General features: G+C 33.2%; 2 protein-coding genes across 4 annotated transcripts in view; one reads left to right on the top strand and one right to left on the bottom strand.

Moving 5' to 3' along the window:
* Positions 1 to 20,250, bottom strand: part of LOC105339967 (tripartite motif-containing protein 3-like) — a 314,106-nt gene that overhangs the window by 290,589 nt on the left and 3,267 nt on the right. The gene's annotated exons all lie outside the window — the stretch shown is intronic.
* LOC105321856 (glutamate receptor-interacting protein 1) lies at positions 1,414 to 19,564 on the top strand. 3 transcript variants are annotated; one of them, XM_034450846.2, is made up of 21 exons: positions 1,414 to 1,597; positions 1,776 to 1,829; positions 2,691 to 2,762; positions 3,353 to 3,416; positions 4,378 to 4,523; positions 4,911 to 5,073; positions 5,285 to 5,430; positions 6,580 to 6,727; positions 7,095 to 7,294; positions 8,086 to 8,268; positions 9,374 to 9,545; positions 10,029 to 10,168; positions 11,729 to 11,806; positions 12,029 to 12,083; positions 12,472 to 12,617; positions 13,374 to 13,515; positions 14,096 to 14,241; positions 14,473 to 14,501; positions 15,340 to 15,499; positions 15,824 to 16,410; positions 16,711 to 19,564. In XM_034450846.2, exons 1-21 carry the CDS (start codon positions 1,549 to 1,551, stop codon positions 16,945 to 16,947), a joined length of 3,117 nt encoding a protein of 1,038 aa, XP_034306737.2. In that variant the 5' UTR covers positions 1,414 to 1,548; the 3' UTR covers positions 16,948 to 19,564. The 3 variants fall into 3 exon arrangements, with proteins under 3 accessions (XP_034306737.2, XP_034306739.2, XP_034306740.2); XM_034450848.2 differs by lacking the exon at positions 1,776 to 1,829; XM_034450849.2 differs by lacking the exon at positions 8,086 to 8,268 and having other exon boundaries at positions 1,415 to 1,597.

Raw genomic sequence — 20,250 nt, 5'->3', positions numbered from 1 at the left:
GAATAGGTCATCGATTACAGAGTCACGTGACATACTCAACGACGTAATACCCCCTCTTAATATCTATAAAAGTGCCACTGCTCAGCTTATCGGAAAATGTGGATTTAATTTTTTTTTTTAATTCAAAATTAGGGCTGCTACTTTATCACCTATTGTATAAATAAATGCATCTACACGCACGATAAATTTCTGCATAAATAACATAGTTAATTTTTGCGACTATAGATATTTTACCTGAGTATTTATACCGGGCCAACCTGTTGCGCGTATACATAACGGGGTATCTATTGATATTTCTCATGTCAGTTTTTGCATTGCCCCGGCCATGCAGACAGATGTTTCCTAAGTGAGAGAATTGAGAAGATATTTTACATGAATCAACAAATCTCTGCGTGCATGAAAAACATTCAAATAAATTTTCTGGTATTATCGATTTAGAACGGAAGATCTAATTAACGATATAAAAAAAAAATAACAACCCGAATTTGAATTGCACCTGCTAACATTGTAAACCACTCCATGTTTACAGGTAGATACTATGCAGGTACGGGTACGTAATCTTGAAATACATGCAGATAACGTATTTATTACATGTGGAATATGTTACATGTAGCTAAATTCTGTGTACTGGCATATTAAAATTATAATTTAAACCTGGAATGATCACGTGATTTCTGTTTAAACGAGTTTTATTTTAACTTGGATATGAAACTTAACAACATGTGAAAAATAGGTCCATTGAAATACGAGTTCAGGAAATGTTCAATTTGTCTAAATTAATTAATTGACTGAACGATGTTAAATGAGTGCATGGTTAATATGATGCATCTAGATATGCTAATTAAGTAATCATATATGTGTGTATATTATGTTTTACCCAAATGCGTGTTTTTACATTCATACCTATAGTTGTGGAGATTGAGACGTGTGGAGGAATAAACAAAGGATTAGGAAGAATAAATTAAGTTATTTAATTTTTTTGCTGAATTGATTATATTTCCGGGTATATTTCCTGCTCTCTGGTCAACATATTTCTTAAAAATTAAATTTTGTGTCAATATATACATGTGAATATATTAGCTGTATATATGCACACTAATATGTTCAATATATATTAGTTGTATTTATTATCAATTAAAAAACTTGCATTCGTGCGCAGCTAGGCAATATTATAAAAGTAGTGAAATCGCGGATTCTGAATGGAATGTCACCTGCATAAATTAATTATTCTTCATTTCCCTTTATTAAATTCAAGTCATTTTGCATGTAAATTTTACAATTATCTTGGATGGTATGTAGAAAACTAATTCTAAGTGGGATACGAAATATCATGCGATATGCATGGGGATACGAAGTTTTGATACTCTCCCTAATGGACGCATTCGGAGTTTCTCACTTATATGAAAAACCCGAGGATGCAGCATAAGCATGCGCCATCTGTTGACGAAATGTGAAAAACATGGAGAGGGACTAATGAATGAACTTAGGAAGAAATATTTGACATGTTGTCTTGAAATGAGAAGTGCAGGGTAGTGCAGATTCTAAGGAATGCCAGGGTGGCGCCCTGATTGTTTGCGCAGCTCTGAGCGACATACAGGTAATATTGACAAGGCAATGTTTACATCGGCCATGTCGACGAAACATGGCGGGGGAATTGTAGTTTGAATTAAAGTTACCATGCGAAAAAGTTTGTAGAGTGTAGTTTTAACTATGCATGTATCAACTAACATACTGATTCTTTTAGACATGTTGTTTATTTTTGTTTTGAATTTCAGAAGTACTGCGATATAGAGCATCTAATGCTAGTCAACTGAATACCAATTTAGGAGGTATATATATATGCATTACTAAGTCTCATTAAAATTCTTTATAAATTATTAGAATGGGAGGAGATTCACCGAATTTTCTTGGATCATCGCACAATCAATATTTGTTAACATTCCAAGAAAGACTGAGTGCATGCATGAATCATTTATTTATAATTCATCGTTCAAAACTTGGTAAAAGAGTGAATGATCTTGCAGTGTCATGATCGAAAAAAAAAATCTATTTAGATAGCATGTTATGTATAAGCACATAGATAAGCAAATTAAGCAAATTTATGAATTATTTTTTAAACAGCAGAAATGAGAGTTGATTAAAATTCGACCAAGGTGTCAGCAATGCTGGAATGTGCATGCCAATACTTAGACTTCTGATAAAATTACTTTCATGTTCTTTGAAGTTTTATTTTTGATGTTAATAATATTTTTTCTGGAAGTTGATCAAATGATATCTATAACTATATATCCTGATAATCCTTCTCATTTATCTAACATTCACATACCAGTAGATATATATCCTTTGACCACTAGTAACTGCTTACTGCATAACTTACAACCCCCACTCCCCCCCCCCCCCCCCCCCCCCATCCCAACCCCTTAAAAAGAAAAGAAAGAAAAAAAATGTACAATTAACTTCTTGATTAAAACAAGTTAGGCAGACAAAAGATTTCAACTTTTCTCTGTGTAAATGATTAATCAAATTAGCATAGATAAAAATCTATAGCATGTACAGTGCTCTTTTGATTTAATATGTTAAGAATACACACAACAACGATTATCATATCAAGCCATAAAGGCATTGACATTCAATATATTTACTTCTTTTGCGGTATGATTACAATTTTTCAAATCTTTGATTTATTGCAGTGGAGCAAACAGGAACAGCCGTTGTTGAGCTGCAGAAGAAAGCTGGGAGTGGGTTAGGCCTAATTGTATCAGGTGAGTTAATGTAGGTGATATTTGCCTCATTTTCTCAGAGAATCACAAATGTTAAATACAGTGAGTCATTTGTAATGGGTGTCAGTAGTCCTATATTCTGACTTTAACAGTTATATGGAGGATATTGAAACAAAGGTGGACTGTACGTAGGCTAATGGGTTTGGGCTTGCATAAAATTATATTTTACATGTAGATCGTAAGAGAAAAGGGGTCTGTATGGTTGTTACATGTAATTTTGACATTTGACTGCTTAATCTGAGGTGAAGTATTTTTTCAGTGTGCATATATTACACAAATAACTGATAAAGTGAAGGTGATGACAACAACTTAATAAGTCAAACTTCATTATCCTAATTGAGTCAAGAAAAAACTTCCAAGATATATCTATGTTAATATTCACTTTAAAAAAAACCCAATGTCTAGGACTAATTAAGATGCAATAAAGTACAAATAAAGTACATTGTAACATTATTACAGTGTTATTTTGTTGCAATTTGCAATATGCATTTTATCTTGTGGAATGTATATTTTAAGCTTTTAAAGTAAAAAACCAAAACTCAGAAAAGTTTTTTGTTTATTTATTGTAAAAGGGGGCACAGATAAGGAGAGTAGAGCCCATATATCAAGTTTTAGACCCGGAGGAGTTGCACACAGGTAAGACATTTTTCATTGGCTAATGACATTCATGAATGGGTCAAGTGAAGGTTAATTGAATTTTTTTATTTTACAGTTTTGTGTGAGTGTGTGGAAGCATTAAACTTATTCATATTAAATGTATGTGAAATTAGAAATTGCAAATATTTGTAATGATGAAAGTGAAAAAGAAAAACTTGAACTTTTTTTGCAACCAAAAATGTCAGGTATAAAGATAGAAATTTGCTCAACAGTCAAATATTAGGAAACTCAATATACATTGTTTGTATGGACTTTCAAGGTGAAAAGAACTGGAACAAAACTCCGACAAGGCTAAGTCTTTAATGCCACAAGGATATATCAGTAATTACATTAAGATTATTGAAACATCTGTGAGCTTTCTCCAATGCCTCCGACTGGCTAAGGGTCAAATCAATAGACATTAGCTGTTGGTTGATAGGGCCAGAGAAATGTCCAAGTCTCTACCCTGTATTGATCACAGTCAGTCCTTTGATTAATTGATGCTGGACTCAGAAGATTTGCTGTCTGATCGAAAGGCCACTCAGTTATCACTTCAAAGATTATTCTAAATAAATCATTTTTCACAGGGTTGCCATACCCATTTATAACTTTACTTGTTGTTCAAGAGTCATTTGTGAAATAAATTTGCGTGTGATATGACAAAACGAAAAAAAAAATTCACCTGCAAAATTTTTTCCACCCAAAAAAATGATGTTAAGTTCCTTCTCTTGACTTTTATTGCCCAGGTGTGTGTCTTGCTGTTTCCATTTTTTTTTTCAACTTTAAGGTAAAAGTTAAGGTCAATAACAGTATAAGTAAGGACATTGAAAGAGGCCAAAGTTTTCATTAACTTTTCATCTTCAAGGTTATGTTGTATCTGAATCACATGCTTTACATTTGTTTGTTGTCAGTATTGAAAATTTAAACTTACTCCTATATTGATTGAAATTCTGTATTATAGATCTGATGCTCTGCTTGAGGGAGATTTCATTGTGTCTGTGAATGGAATAAAAACGCGAGACATGAAACATGACGAAGTTATCAACCTTCTGAAAAATACTGGTGATCAGGTTCTTCTGGAGGTGGAGTATCAGCTACCTGATACAGGTAATAACAGAAGTATATCACCCACCTGATACAGGTGATAGAAGTATAATATTACCTACCTGATACAGGTAATGGAAAAAGTATTTCAGCTACCTGAATAGTATATCAGCTACCTGATACAGGTAATGAAAGAAGTATTTCAGCTACCTAAGTAGTATATCACCTACCTGATACAGGTAATAGAAGTAGTATATCACCTACCTGATACGGGTGAATGGAAGTAGAATTTCAGCTACCTGATATAATGAAAGTAGTTTTCAACTATCTGATACAGGTAATGGAAGTAAAATATTGCTACCTGATACAGGTAATAGATTTAGTAAATCAGCTTGTCAATACAGGTAATTGAGATGGATTTGATGTATAAATTTGTTGATGTGTTTTTAGGATTTTCAGACTCCTTTGCAATATGCTGTAAGCAGCACACTGTACACTTGGTGAGGGAAGGTAAGAGTTTTGGGTTCACAATCAGGGGAGGCTACCATGAGCAACAACACAAAACACGCCCACTTATTGTCACTCAGGTGCGACCAGGTGGACCAGCTGATAGGTAAGGGAGACAATTCTCAGAAAAATTGAGGAGATATATTCTACAGTATATTTTTTTAACAAGAACATTGCTCATATTTCTTGAATCATGAATACATGATGAAAAAAAATATGATATTCCCCTGTAATATATGTAAAATAAAAAACAAAACATTGCCATCCTTATGTATACATTTAAGCAAAATGTACATCTTTGACTCTTGGAATTACAGAGAAGGCTCCATAAAGATTGGGGACCGGATCCTGGCCATCAATGACTATAATGTGGCCCATTTCTCCCTGGCGGAGGCGTCGGTGTTCCTGCAGCAGTGTGGGAGGGAGGTCAACCTGATGGTGGAATACGACGTCTCTCTTATGGGTGAGGGTCACCACCCGGTGATATGTGTTAATAGGGTAACAACATAGGGGTTTGTGGTAATAGGGTCACCATGTGGTAATATGTGATAATAGGATTACCACGTGGTGATATGTAGTAACAGGATAACCACAAGGTAGTTTGTGGTAATGAATCATAATATGTTGATATGTGGTAATAGGGTCACCAAGCGGTGATCTGTAGTAATAGGATCATCATATATCATCATGGTGATATGTGAAAACAGGACAACTAAGTGGTGATATATAAAATAGGATGGTCATTTGGTGAAATGTTGCTGTCATAATGGAATCGATAAATGCCACGTTATGAGCTAAATGTGCAAAAATAGTCATGACTCAGTTTGGTAATCTTGCCTCCTAAAATTCAAATGGGTATAATATAAGAGGTTGTAATGATTCAGGATCATTGCAAACATTAAAGCCAGTAATCTTGATTGAAAAATTGGCGCCATTAATAGAGAAAAGTTTGATTTACTATTGAAATGTTCTTCATTATGCCCCCCTTCGAAGAAGGGAGGGCATATTGCTTTGCTGCTGTCAGTTGGTCGGTCCACCAACAGTTTCTGTTCATTTTCTTCGCAAAGGATGCACATATTGAAACAATGTGAAATGAAATTTGGTATACAGGTTTATCATTATAATATCTAGGTCAAGTTCCATTTTGGGTGCGATCAAGCAATATTCGACAGAGTTGTGGCCCTTGGACATAGAAAAATTCCAAATATTTGCAGTTTCTATTCATTTTCTTCGCAAATGATGCACATATTGAAATAAAATTTGGTATACAGGTTTATCATAATAATATCTAGGTCAAGTTTGATTTTAGGTGCAATCGAGCAATTTTCCACAGAGTTGTGCCCCTTGGACTTAGAAAAATTCCAATTATTTGTAGTTTCCGTTCATTTTCTATGCAAAGGATGCACATCATGAAATGAAATTTGGTATACAGGTTTATCATAATGATATATAGGTCAAGTTCGATTTTGGGTGTGATCAAGCATTCTTTGTCAGAGTTATGTGCCTTGGACTTAGAAAAATTTCAATTATTTGTAGTTTCTGTTCATTTTCTCGCAGTTCTTTCCAAGGGAGGGGGGCATAAGTGTTTTACAAATATCTCTTGTTTATCTAGAGGCTGTCAACAATGCCCAGGGTCCTTTGCTGATTGAAATAGACAAACTTCCGGGGATGAAGTTAGGGGTACACCTCACCCAGACCTCCCACCAAGGAAAGCCATGCCTGTGTATCGACCACATTGATCCAATGAGCATAGCAGACAGGTATGTGATGGATACTGAAACACTGGGTATTCATGGTCTCCAAAGCATCTGTTAAAGGATGAGTTACACAGAAAGTGGTCAAATGTTGATTTACAAAAATCAAAAATTCATAAAATATAGCTGCAGATCTGTAGTTCTTTGAAAAAAATTTGTAATGAAAGAATGAGAGCTATAAATATTGCACAAATTTTGGACTGATTAATTTTGAAGTTGTGACGTATTGCTTATGTATATTTAATGTTTGTTTACTGTTAAACTTCAGTGGCCACTAACACCATGTATCCTGGTGCATTCTTTTATGTTAAACTCTAGTGTATACTGGTACATTCTTTAGTATTTAATTCTTGTCTACATTGGGAAATTCCAGGTGTGGAGCACTCCACCTAGGAGACCACATCACCTCTATAGACGGGACCAGTGTGGACCAGATGTCGATCGCGGAGGCGAGTCGGCTGATAGAGACCCACACCCAGGACACCATTAAGTTGGAGCTCCTACCCCACAGGCTGGTAGAGAGACAGCAGTCCCGGGACTACATCAACAAGAACGGCCTCCTCAAGGCCCCAGGTAATGTCCCAGAAAAAGAGGTTATGGACCATCCAGGTTTTTCTTTATTATTTTTCCAAGTTTTAAAAGGTTTAGCTTGTCTCTTTACGGTTTTTTCCTGTCAATATAGCCTGTCTTAATAAAAAAATTATTTTTTTGAATTCATTTTGCACTTTGTTGGAAACCGATTGCCTTTTTTATTTTCATAGAATGAGCTTGTCTTTCATACTGTTTCCTTTTTCCTTCTGCTAAGTCTTTCGAAATGACATATTTTATCTTTGAATAGTGAAAAAAATCAATCATCTGTTCTGATTGACTTAATCATACTTACATGTACCTTTATAAGAGAATTGCAGCAATTGCACAAATGTTACATAATCAGTAACAAATACTAGCATCTTAAATGAACATGATCCTCATACCTCATGTTTTACAAGACAATGAATTTTATAAGTGAAATAGAAATAATGAGTTTTTATTAGCATGGTCAAGTCAATCTGACAATTGTGAGGAGGGACATGGTTATTCAATGAATGGTTGTGAATTACGATAAAATGTACTCAGTTATCATGGGTAAAGCACTTCCATTTTTTTTTTAGTTTTTTCAGTTTTATTTAATCTCTGCATGACACAATATATATTGCAAAATCTTTTTTACGATTGATATATGATCTTATTTTTGGTGTGTGAATTTTATTCAATATTTAATGTATATTGCAACTAATTTTATCCTTAAAAAATTATTATCACTGGTTTAAAAAAAAGTGCACTGCTTTTACTTTCATTTTGTCAATGGCTTTTGTTGTAATAAGGTTGCCTCCCCAGCATGGCCCCTGCATCCTCTGTCCCCGCTCTTCTGTCCTCTGCTTCCACTCCCTACGGATTTGGCAGCAGTAATGCCTTGTCCTCCGCTCCGTTTGGGAACAGCATGATGAGGTTGTCGGGAAGAAGTCGGAGAATTCTGCACAGAATTGACCCCAAGCAATCCTCGTGTAGTAAGTGTAGAACTTGTCAGGCGTTGGTTGCATAAGATTAGAAGAAGGTGTAGTAAGTGTAAACTTGACAGAATTGATGCCAAGTGGTCCTCTTGTAACACGTGGCCAATGGTTAGGGAAAGCTTAAGGAGGCTAGGTGGTCAGCAAATTCACCATCAGATCTACCGTAAATTTTTAGAAATGATATGTTTACCTCTAAATTATTAATAAGAAAATTTTATAAAATGTAACTTTAATATATATATGAATATTTTCCCATATCTCTTTACAGAACTCTTCATCTAAAAGAGATTATTATACTGGTAGTTTAAAAATTGTCATGACCACTGGGCTCTCTAAAAGCTGATGGGTTCAGCTAGTAGCAAGTGCCTAAAGTATAAAGTTTAAATTTAACTGAGATTCATTGAATAGTCTGTTTAGGGTTCCCCAGGACCTCAAATTTTGCAGATGTTTTAACTGTTTTTTTTTCTTGAACTATGGAGTCTGAATTAACATGATTAATAAACTCAATAATGAAAGAAACCTTTGTAACATTCTTGGTAACTCTTCTTTTTAATGGATAAAATTACAATATTAATTCCTTTTTGGAAAATCTATGATAGAGTAAAATTTGTTTATGGGGAAGGCATATACATGTAATATTGTTTGAGGACATTTTTGTATTATTGAAGATGATTTTTGGGTGGTGAAACTTATCATTAATAAAGTTTTATGCATGTTTGAGATATTTTGGAAAATTTTACCTGCAAGTGTAAAAGGGAGACAGGTTCATTGAATTTCTGTTGGGTACGTCTTGGGAGTATTTGGCTGACTCTACATAAAATGTTTTCCTCCATTACATAAATTAAAGTAAATCCTTTCTGGTAGATGTTTTGATGTGTATTTTATCGAGCATGCAACATAATAAACTGTGTTTTATTTCTTGGTATCCATCTCATTTATCCAAATTCTATCTAATATGCACAACTCATATTATCAATTAATATTGTAAATGCATGTGTATTGTTATTCTGAAACTTCATATTTTATATACATGCACAAGATACTTTTAAAGTTTTAGACATTCTAAACATTCACTTCATTATTTGATTTTTTCTGTATTTAGTGTCCATTTCCTCCGCTGCCACCTCTGTTGTCATTAGCAACCAGATCTGTCATGTCGACACGGTGGAGGTCTCTCTGTGTGGGGACCACAAGGGGGTCGGCCTGACGGTGGATGGGGGTCCCCCAGAGGGAATCACTGTGTATTCCATACAACCAGGAAGTGCTGCAGAGAGGTGATAATCACTTGCATTTTTTAAAGTTCTTCTAAATTTACATGTAAATGTCGGAGCACTTCAGATTATTAAAACATATATATGGAAATATCTGTAGCCATACTTCCTGTTTAAAGGCTGAAGGAAGGATGGATCTAAGTTCAAAAATCTGATTTTGTGTATTTTTGTCAAGGGAAAATTAAGATGAACTTTATATGCTATAACTGCAATATGTTAAAATAGATATTAAATACCACTGTAGGGAAATTTGCAAACTTTTTTATGTAATAGAAGCATATGGCCTTGCGTTATTGAGGGGTTGTTGAGATAAGTACTAAAACAGTAGATGGCACACATTTTTAACTTGCTCTTAAACATTCATAAAACTCTTCACCCAATAAAGTAGGAATTTACAAATTTACTAACCAACATCCTGTAAAAATTAAATGACATTTACATAAAAAAAGAAATTTTTCAAATTATAAAGAACACAAATTATTACAGATGTGGAGTTATACAAGAAGGTGACCGAGTAGTGGGTGTGAATGACCTTGAAATAACCAACCAATCAGCTGAGCAGGTCAATCAGCTGATCAGGGACCACAGACACCGGTGTGACCTCACCATAGAATATGATGTCGCAGGTCAGGACCAGGCTAAATTCAAAATTTCAAATGAGTCAATAAACCTTAAATTTACATTTTATTTATGAATAACTTGGGTTTCATTAATATTCTCTGAACATCAATTATAGAGAATATCATTGTTGAGTCACTGCATGAAATCAAAACGTCATTGAAATATTGTATGTGGTGGCATATGGTATGTGACATACCATTCTTTTGTCCACAACATTACATAACCTTGAAACTGTTTGTCTTATTTAATTCCTAAATTTAATGCCTATAAATATTGATGAAGCAACAGTATTTATTTATTTTTTTGTTAATTACTGTGGTTAAAAGCATAAGTTGTCGAGGAATCTTTAATATGTCTCCATTAAGGTAGTCCTATACTCGGCACTAAATGGGCTCAATCATTTAAAGCTTAGCTTTAAATGATAAATATACATTCTAGCAATACATATACAAAAGAAAATATGTATGTTTACATGCTAGTTTGTTTGTTATCACCCCTCAGACGGGTGTACCCCCTTGCGAAAATTATTGACAATTATGAAATTTGCCAGACGTCCGTTTTTCCTAAATATAATTACTAATTTTGGGAAAATTAGAACTGAACATACAAAATAGACTATAAATATTTATTTAAGCTATATTTCATCAATAATTTTGCGCAAATTTTTGTAAGTAAGTACGCTTTATGGACCTGATGTATCAAAATAGAATACAAAAAATGCAATGCAAGTATCGCGTTTGGTAATTTTTTTTACTATTTTATGGACTCAAACTTAAATTCATGGTGTTTATTCTATAGATTGACATCTTAGAAAAAAGATTTGGTAAAATAAATTAAATGTTGACGGATTACTTTTCACGCTATAAACTCTAAACCAAGTAGACCCTGATGAAAAAATCCGTTAAAATCACATTTTGCTACAGTTTTCTGCCTAGATCTGTCAACAATGTTAGATATCATTTAAACATTAATTAATTGACAATTGTTTAAATTCGAAATAGCTTCTGTCTCTAAATTTAAACCGGTTTTAGTAAAAGAAAAAGAAAAATTCGGGGGGGGGGGGGGGGGGGGGGGGGGGGGGTCATAACAAAGAAGATATAAGCATACCTGAGATCCTGGTTAATCAGAAACTTCGTTTTTCATTTTACTTTAACAGAATCGAGTTTCTCAACATTAATCATTTCTATCTCTCATAGAATACATATATTACCGTTCTAATTGCTTATTATTGCCATTGTTTACAACAGCGATGTAGAGCAAAATCAATACCGGGTATCAAAAACGCTTTGTAAAAGTCGAACCAATATTGTAAAATCCGTATTATGACGTAGTGCGATACTCGGACTACTTTAATAGTGATTTCTTGAATGCATTTGACACTAGTTACCAGACTACCTACTTTACTTTTGAAATGGTCATATTGTTTGATGACTTTATAAAACCAGCAATTTATTATGAAGAAGAAAGCTGAATTTATGATACTATAAGGTGCTATTTTCCCTGTTTTGTTTGTATTTGTGTACGTTTGTGTATTTGATAAGAGTGATATTCTTTTTTCTTTGCAGAGTCAGTTATGCCCAGCTCCGGCATATTTGTTGTGAAACTCCCCAATCATCCAAGAAACCTAGGGCTTACCATTAAAGGTGACGCTTTTTGAAAGTATTTTTCTATGTCAGAATCATTGCCATTTCAGTTTTTGAAACCAAAACTCATTTTTTTGTTTGTTGATATGATGTCTTTGATATAAAAATAAACATAATGAAAAAATAAAGAGAATATATGAAGAGAAGTAATTTTCATTCTTCCCTGTTTTAGATAAATTTTAAGAATGTGCGTATAAATTCTAAGAGTTTTTCTTTCTACAGCAATCAGGCGGGAACTAATCATTACATCAGTGAAGAAAGGCAGCGTCTCATACAGGTAACATATGATAAAGAGGAATAGGTCTTTGGTTTAATTAGTGGAGTATTCTTTTATCTTGTAAAAATTACATAGCTACTGTAATGATTGGAAATTGTTTCTTTAAAAATGAATCCGTGAATTCCTGGAACTGTTTCCAAAAAAAACCCGGTTTTAAAATATATTGATATTAAGGACCTGTGAATAAAGGAGTTTTTCATTATATTTATCATAATGTTATCACTATAGTTTATTTACATTTCATTTTATGGAGAGAGAGAGAGAGAGAGAAAGAGAGAGAGAAAGAGAGTGGGAGAGAGAGATTTTTAATACTTGAGTGGAGTGATGATCTTTGTTATGTTAGACATGTTTTTCATTGTACATGAACTGTTTTTCCTCTGCATGTCAGATGTGGGTCAGTACAGACCGGTGACAGAATCCTGGCCATCAATGACATCCGGACCGAGGGGCTGACCATAGAGGACGCCATGCACCTCCTCCACTCCCCCGAGGACATCATCAAGATCAAGCTCCGCAGGGAGGAGCATCCTAATGGTAGGGGCTCATGTCTCAATCAGCATGTGGTTTAAATTTTCATAAAATAATATAAAATGCCAATTATTAATAAATAATAGATAATAGCACTTTACCCCCAGTACAGTTGACACACACTGGAATGTCTAAAACAACATTTAGATACAAGAAATACTTTTGAAATCCTCATTGCAGTTGTGTTGTAAAAAGCATTTTTCCAGTACACTTGACATACTTTTATGCTACTGTGGAATTATTTTCATTCATAGGGGTCAATGTCCGTGGGTAGCCAAAATTTTTCCGGTACATGGGGGCATTATTTTGTTGGTAAAAAGTTCTATTTCTTAAATAAATATTAAACATGACCTTGCATATACGGACATTGGGATGTAAATTTGTGGGCAAGGGTTACACACGAAGGCTGCAAACATTGGTCTCCCGTGAACGATGATGATTCCACAGTAATTGTCTGAAGAAAGATTATATAGTTATAATTTTCAAGTCCCCAATACACTACACCATTGTGGAATTGCCAAAAAAAAAAGACAATTTCAAACAAACTTTGGATACTAGTTTATGATATGAAAAAAGTTATTAATTTATCACCTTAAAATGATTAATTGTCCATCATTTTAATATTTATATATTTATGATGAGTATAGTGATTATTCTAATTCTTCCCCACTTGTAGTAATAGTATCAACTGTGGTTTTCTTTTTATTTCCTTAATGTAGTATTGTAATGATGCGTTAATTACTGTCGTTTTCCTTCCTTTAGATGAGAGTTGTGATGAGTCAGTGGTATACACGGTCGAGCTTCACCGGCGGGGCGGACCCCTGGGGATCACCATCTCAGGGACCGACAGCCCCGGGGACCCCATCATCATCTCTGACATCATCAAGGGGGGACTGGCTGAAAAGTTAGAAACTTTACTCCCAATTCTGCTGAAAACTGATTGGATTTGTTTTAAATAAAAAATCATGTATAGATATCTTTATGTAGATACGTATAATGCAAGTTGTTTTAAAAGGGGTACATATAATCATTTGCATGAAAAAGCATTTACATAAAAATACCTTAGTTGCTTCATTCAAGAAGATTGTTGTCTTACTGTATATTGTAAATTCCTTATTTTACACAAGTTCTTGATTCTGCAACTCCACTTTTTGTATCAAATCGTGAGAATGAAATATTGTGATCACCAATTTTTTGTCGTTATTTCCAAAAGTTCAGAATTGTCTAAAAAATAAAAGCAAGATTTTAAAATCGGTGAGGGTTGCTTCTTGAGATTTTACGCAGAAATTAATTCCTCGCTTTTAATTAGGAATCTACAGTTCATGTATGTGTGTAAAATTTTAAACATATTCAATTTGCATGCAACGTAGGTTTGTTACATATATGTTTCTATACATGTATCAAATACACTATACATATACCTGCATAATTCATACGCTTTGCTAGAGGAGAAAAGTATACACTTGTAATGATGTTTATGACAGAACCGGTGCCATACACATTGGAGATCTGTTGCTGGCCATTAACGGAGAAATGATGAAGGGGAGAACTCTGACGGAGGCCACCGAGATGTTACAGAACGCCGAGGATCTCATCACACTCAAGATTGCCCGACCCATTGAAGCCAACAGTAGGGTTTTATAAAGTGATAACTTTATTTTGCCTCAGTTCTTTTGATTTTGTTTTGATTTACTCAGAATTAAACCACGAGCCTTTAGTGAGTGATATCCACTGTATATTGAGATAAACATGTGATAAATGCTATTTCAATATCTATGCGATTAGATAAAGTAGTTTGTGTTGTAAAAAGATACACCTACTTATATCTTTATAATTGATATTCAATTCTTAATTTTTCCAGGATCTCGGCACAGAAAAGGGGGTCACTGTGTAAGTATAGACTTATACTCTATTTTAAGGTGGAATACTACACCGAGATTTTATTTTATAGATCATTAAAGTATCATTTCTGAAACATGATTTCATTGTTCAGAGAGGGATACTTGCTCTCAATTATTTAATACAAATTAAAAAAAAAATTTCGTATGAAAAAGCGGAAAATCTGTTTTGGTTGCTAGTAACATACTGTAGAGTTTAAGATATTTTGTGTAAATGCAGGGTATCAATATCTAATAAATCATGTCCAGTTATGTCAATAAGATGTTTTATTTTTTTTAATAAAAAATATTTATGAAAAAAATATTGTCTTTGGTTCATATTTTCCAACCTATGGATGAAAAACTTTCTTGTCCGAACTCATTTTTCCTGAAGTGGTGTTTTGGAACTGTCATTAATCTTCTAAAATGTACTTTAATAAAGTTGCACACATGTGAATATTCCTTCAGAGTGCATTTAAGAAATAAACAGCAAGTTAAAAAGTACCCCAGAATATGGACTTGGTTGCTCACATGATTAAATCCTGTGAAGACCGAAGGACCTTTAAGATTTGATCATGTAACAATTTTGTATTCTGGTGCACTTTTTGACATTGCTATTTATTACTTATATTTACATTTGAATAAGGCAAATGGTTTAGAATTATCAAAATTACCATGTTTTTAATGTTGAAAATTATGCAACGGTCAAGCAATTAATGTGTGCGGTGATCATTGTGACGTCATTTAAAAGTTCACATAGCGTTTAACGTTTTCACTTCAATATAGGTTCATTTAAGGATGCATGTTTGCAAATGTAAATTTTGGAATATGGAATATTTTGTGCATTTCAGAGTGACAGGTCTACGACCCCTGCTGCCAGTATAGACAGCGCTATGGAATCTTGGGATAGCGAGTGTCACGACACCCAGCTCGGGGCCCCGGGTAACGGCCACTCGGTACAGCCAATGGTTGTGTCTCGACCCCTCAGTCGGGTCAACAAGTCAGGGAGAAGTAAGCACTGTTTGTTTTCATTGTGAATGTTCGAAAAAGTGTGATTTTTGCATATATCTGATAAGTATAGAACACTTTATTTTCTTTCACATAGTTGTTTGATAAATCCAAGATTATATTACATTCATGTGAAATGATGACATCATGATAAATGAAAGGATTCTAAAAAGACATTATTTTGGGTGACATTTTTAAAGAAAACATTTTTGTTCTGTGCCATTTGCAGAATTTCTACAAATTTTACAAATTGAAAAATTTAAAACATGATCCTTTTATTACACACCTTATTAGAATTATTTAAATGCATTAAGACATCTTTTACAGGTATGACGAGTGGAGGATCCAACCATTCAAATGCTTTGTCCAGTGTGGACAGATTAGATGATCTCAGTTCAGGTGACGACCTTGACAATTGTAGTGTCGGTAGTCATGGAAACGGTGAAAATTCAAACGTTGAGGAGTGGGTGAGGTCCTTTGAGGATTACGAAAACTCAGAAATGCTCCGCCAGATAAGTGCAAGTCTACGGGAGAAAAGTACAGCAAGTCTGGACAGGAGAGCGAGACCGACTTCTCGCAGTGGGAGTCGCAGGAAAAAGATATCACACAGCACGGCCATTAATTACAGCAGTGACCTAGATCTTGGGAAAGTGTCGGGAGGCCCGATGAAATCAAGAAGTGCAGTACGACCCAGCAAGTCCAATGCGGAAATGTACCAGAATCATGTTCAGACTATTTTTTCTCCCACCCCGGTGCAGTTACACAAGATCAATCTGACGCGTAGCACTGTGGTAGAGGACTTTGGATTCGGATTGTCGGATGGAATGTACGAAAAAGGTGTTTACATTAGTGGAGTTCGGAAAGGAAGTATTGCTGACCTGAATGGAATCAAGCCATTCGATAGGGTTCTACAGGTAAGAAATTGATGTATTCTCATACTATTATTAAATCAATCATAAAGAACAAAACACATTTTCTGATATATTTTATATGATATATATGCATAAGTTTCTTTTTTTAACTTATTGAATGAAATTATCTGGGATCTGTTTCAAACAAATATATTCTACTCTAAATAAAACTATTGTACCCCATATTACACAATATAAAAGTTACTGTGATTCAATCCATTATTTTCATCCTTGTATTGCTTGTAAATAAGCTGTATCTACTACATGTATCACCAAATGCTATAATCTGTTATCTGTATATAGGTGAATGGCATAAGAACCAAAGACTTTGACTGTGCTCTGACTATTCCACTAATCACAGAGGCTCGGAACAATCTGCATCTGATCATCAGTCGAAACCCAATCACAAAGTCATCCAGTCTGGGTACCAAGAAATACACTGGTACCCAGCCCTTCAGAGATTACAGATCCCAAGACGAGGAGAAAATGTACGAAAACTTCAGTGTTTCCTCAAGTGTAAATAGTCCCAAAACTGTCTAAAAATAATTGTTCTTGTTGACGAGCGATTTTTTTTCTCATTTTCTTATTTATTTAATTTTTAAAATTGTTGTAAAATGTTGTAAAAGCTAGAATTAAGTTCGTTTCCATTTGAAAAAAAAACCGCATGATACTCACAGATGTCTGACACCTGTAATAATTTTCAAAATTGTTGTAAAATGTTGTAAAAGCTAGAATTTAGATTTGTTCCGTTGAAAAATCCATGATACTCAAAGATTTCCAACACTTGTAATAATAACTTCTGGAATATTTTGTAAAATGTACATTTTCATGGTATTATGACTCAAATGATGCACACAAAAAGTGAAGTTGGAGTAGATTTGTTGAAATGAATTTTTGCTTTAAAATATTTACTTATGATTAAAAATAATTAATGTCAATATTATTTAAAGATGCATACAAATTTATGTAATTGATGCTGTGATAACATTTTACACTCAGAAAAAAATGAGATTATTAAAAAAGATGTATTATGTTATTATGTCTTCCACCTTGATATTAATGTACAATAATTATCATATTGCAATTTACAAAAAATTATTCAAAAAAAACAAAACCCATTAACTTGATAACAATGTCCATGAATCTATTTAAAATATGTTATTTAGGTTTTGTGAAGTTTAATGCAGATTTTGTGTATATTAAAGCAATTTTGTCTCTGCATGATATTTCTTCAGTTGAACAATGAACAGAAATGGTGCAATTTTATCTTTGAAAAGGAATAAGTTAAATGATTGTTCATGATTCTGTTGCCATACCAACCACTTTCATTTCCTACCTGTTGTTTGTACAGTTCATAAACTGGTGCTTATTCCATTGTAGAAAAATTGTTTTGTCGTTTTTAGATTGTGACTTCATTGTATTTGTAAGCTTTACTCTTGCCATATACAAAATGTTAAACATCTACAATTTAAGAATTAATTTTGAATGAATGATTTTTCTCATAAACATTTTTGGGGTGTAAAATTAAGAATTTTAGCAACTGCCACTTAAATAGAAAATATAAGTAATGTGCTTTACACTTGCTGACTTTTCATGAGTTATAGAAATTACAGTATGTTAATTCATACTTTACATTTGACAAAATATTTCTTATCAATGTACAAAATATTAAATATGATCACTTTAGTCTTTCCTGTCTAAAGAGAATCTCAGTCCTTTTGTATTTTAAAATATGAAAATCTTGATTGATCAAGAAAGAGATTGATTTGCAGTCTGTCACTTTTGCTAAAGCGAGTTTTCAAACTACACAATTATGCTAAATTTCTTCTTTCAAACAATTTTTGAATATGTAACAAGTATTTTAGTGGTGAAAAATGTACTGCAAGAAATGTTAATGTCTTAGTACATCTACCATGGTATCTATTAGGAGTTGCTAGGAGACCTTCAAAGCTTGTTTACAGCAAATCTAGGTGGTGCTAAGTATGTGTTTTTTTAATTTACAGTGCTACACGTGTTTACATGTAAAAGATTTTTTTGAATGTGATGCCATTTATTTATTTATTTTTTTGGTAACAAAAAATGTTAAAATGAAGAAGAGTATATTGACATACACAGTGTAAAAATTGTTGTTTGCAAGTACATAAATGTTGGAAGTGAAAAATTGGAAACAAATGCCATGCTCAAATGATGTATTATGTAGTAGCAATTGTGTTTGCAGGAGTACAGAGCTCAGAATGCAGACTGAAATGCATTCTAGATATGTTTTTGCAAATCAGCTAGGTATTATTTTTGAGAGAAAAAATTCAGCCTGTATATTGTTGGCCTGGTGGATGGGTTGTCATCAACCTTTAGATAAAAAAATATCATGATTTGTGTCGTCTCTTTTGGAACATTTTCGCGTTTCGGTTTCAGCACAAAAGATGGTCTACTACAGTGTTTGGAGTGGTATTTGGTTAAAAATGAAGAAAATACTCATTAGATAATAAACTTTTTGTCCTGTTGTAAAAAAAAAAAATGGTATTTTATAAAATTTTGAATTCCATTCAATTTTTGCTGGTAATTGAATGAAGAAAAATTTGTTATTTTGGGGAAGTCAAAAATAAGGTTGTGAGTTTGGGATATGCAAGCTGTTGAAATGTTTGATTGAATACTGAGGTGTTTTTGGAATCATTCCAGTTGTGATATGCATGTTTCATTTTTTTTCTGTGTTTTTTTTATAACACAAAGAATATTGTAAGATAAAATAAAGTACTAATAGCATTAACAACTAATTACTTCAAGATAAATCATACAGCATAAAACTTTTGAAGATTTCTCAAATTGACCCCTGAAACCATGTAAACAATTCTGCAAATAAATCGAACTGTTTTTAAAGTTTGGATGAACCAACAAACTGTTTTAAGTTCTAATTGTTAACAAAGCAGTGCAGTAAATACAATTATGTTATTAATTTTTGGAGCAGTGCTACATCATGTCATTCTGCTTTATCTATGTTGCTGACTGATAACACCACTTTATTTTTGAATTACGAATAAGCAGTAAATCACATGATGTTAAAATGTACATCTATTTATGCATTTTTTTTTCCAAACATAAAATGTGAAATATGTTGTGAACTTTCAAAAGGGGCATTAAGAGTTGTGTATAGGTTTTTTTTCTCCACTCTCTTTTGTGCATCAGATACATATTGAATATTTGTTTTGCAATAGTTATTAGCCATGGTTGTTATTCTATAAATAAATTTGTTTTTTGATTTATAAAATTGGTCTTTGTTATACTTATTATACTTCTCTATGATTTTTAAAGTTTCATAACTTATATAGGTTTATTATTTAGACACTCAAATCGTAGTTTTTTTTCTATTAAGTTAAATGAATATGTTAAGTAGTTTTTGAAAATCATTTTTCATCAATATTTATTATAGCTGCAAAAGCACACTTGGTCTCATCTCATCATGTAGTAATTATTATTGTATTGGGGTTTAGCTTAACTTGTATTTTGTTCGACAAATGAACCAAATTTAAAAAAAAATGAACTTATTACCAAACTTATATATTTGGATACCACAAAGATAACCTAAGCAGACATACAACGCCCTATGTTTTTGCAAGGAAGTAGTGTTTTTACATTTGTTGAAAAAAAAATCCTTTAAGGTGGAATAACACACCTGGAAAAAGTCTATAAAATTAACAGTAAATTATTTGATTATAAAAGATATGATGATAAATAAACTGTACATATGTCAAATAAGCGAAAAATTTGCAGTTTGGGGATAAAAAATGAATATCTGAAAGATTCAATTTAGTAGGTTACAACAAAATCCACTGCGGGATTCGATCTCTG

This window comes from Magallana gigas, chromosome 4 (assembly GCF_963853765.1).
Source record: "Magallana gigas chromosome 4, xbMagGiga1.1, whole genome shotgun sequence".
NCBI classification, from domain to species: domain Eukaryota; kingdom Metazoa; phylum Mollusca; class Bivalvia; order Ostreida; family Ostreidae; genus Magallana; species Magallana gigas.
Note: the sequence above shows the minus strand (reverse complement) of the source record. Positions and strands in the feature narration are given on the sequence as shown.

Coding starts and splice junctions, on each gene's coding strand:
- LOC105321856 (XM_034450846.2), top strand. CDS start 1,549: ATGCCAGGGTGGCGCCCTGATTGTTTGCGCAGCTCTGAGCGACATACA. Junction 1,830..2,690: donor ACTGAATACCAATTTAGGAG/GTATATATATAT, acceptor GATTTATTGCAG/TGGAGCAAACAGGAACAGCC. Junction 5,074..5,284: donor CCAGGTGGACCAGCTGATAG/GTAAGGGAGACA, acceptor TTGGAATTACAG/AGAAGGCTCCATAAAGATTG.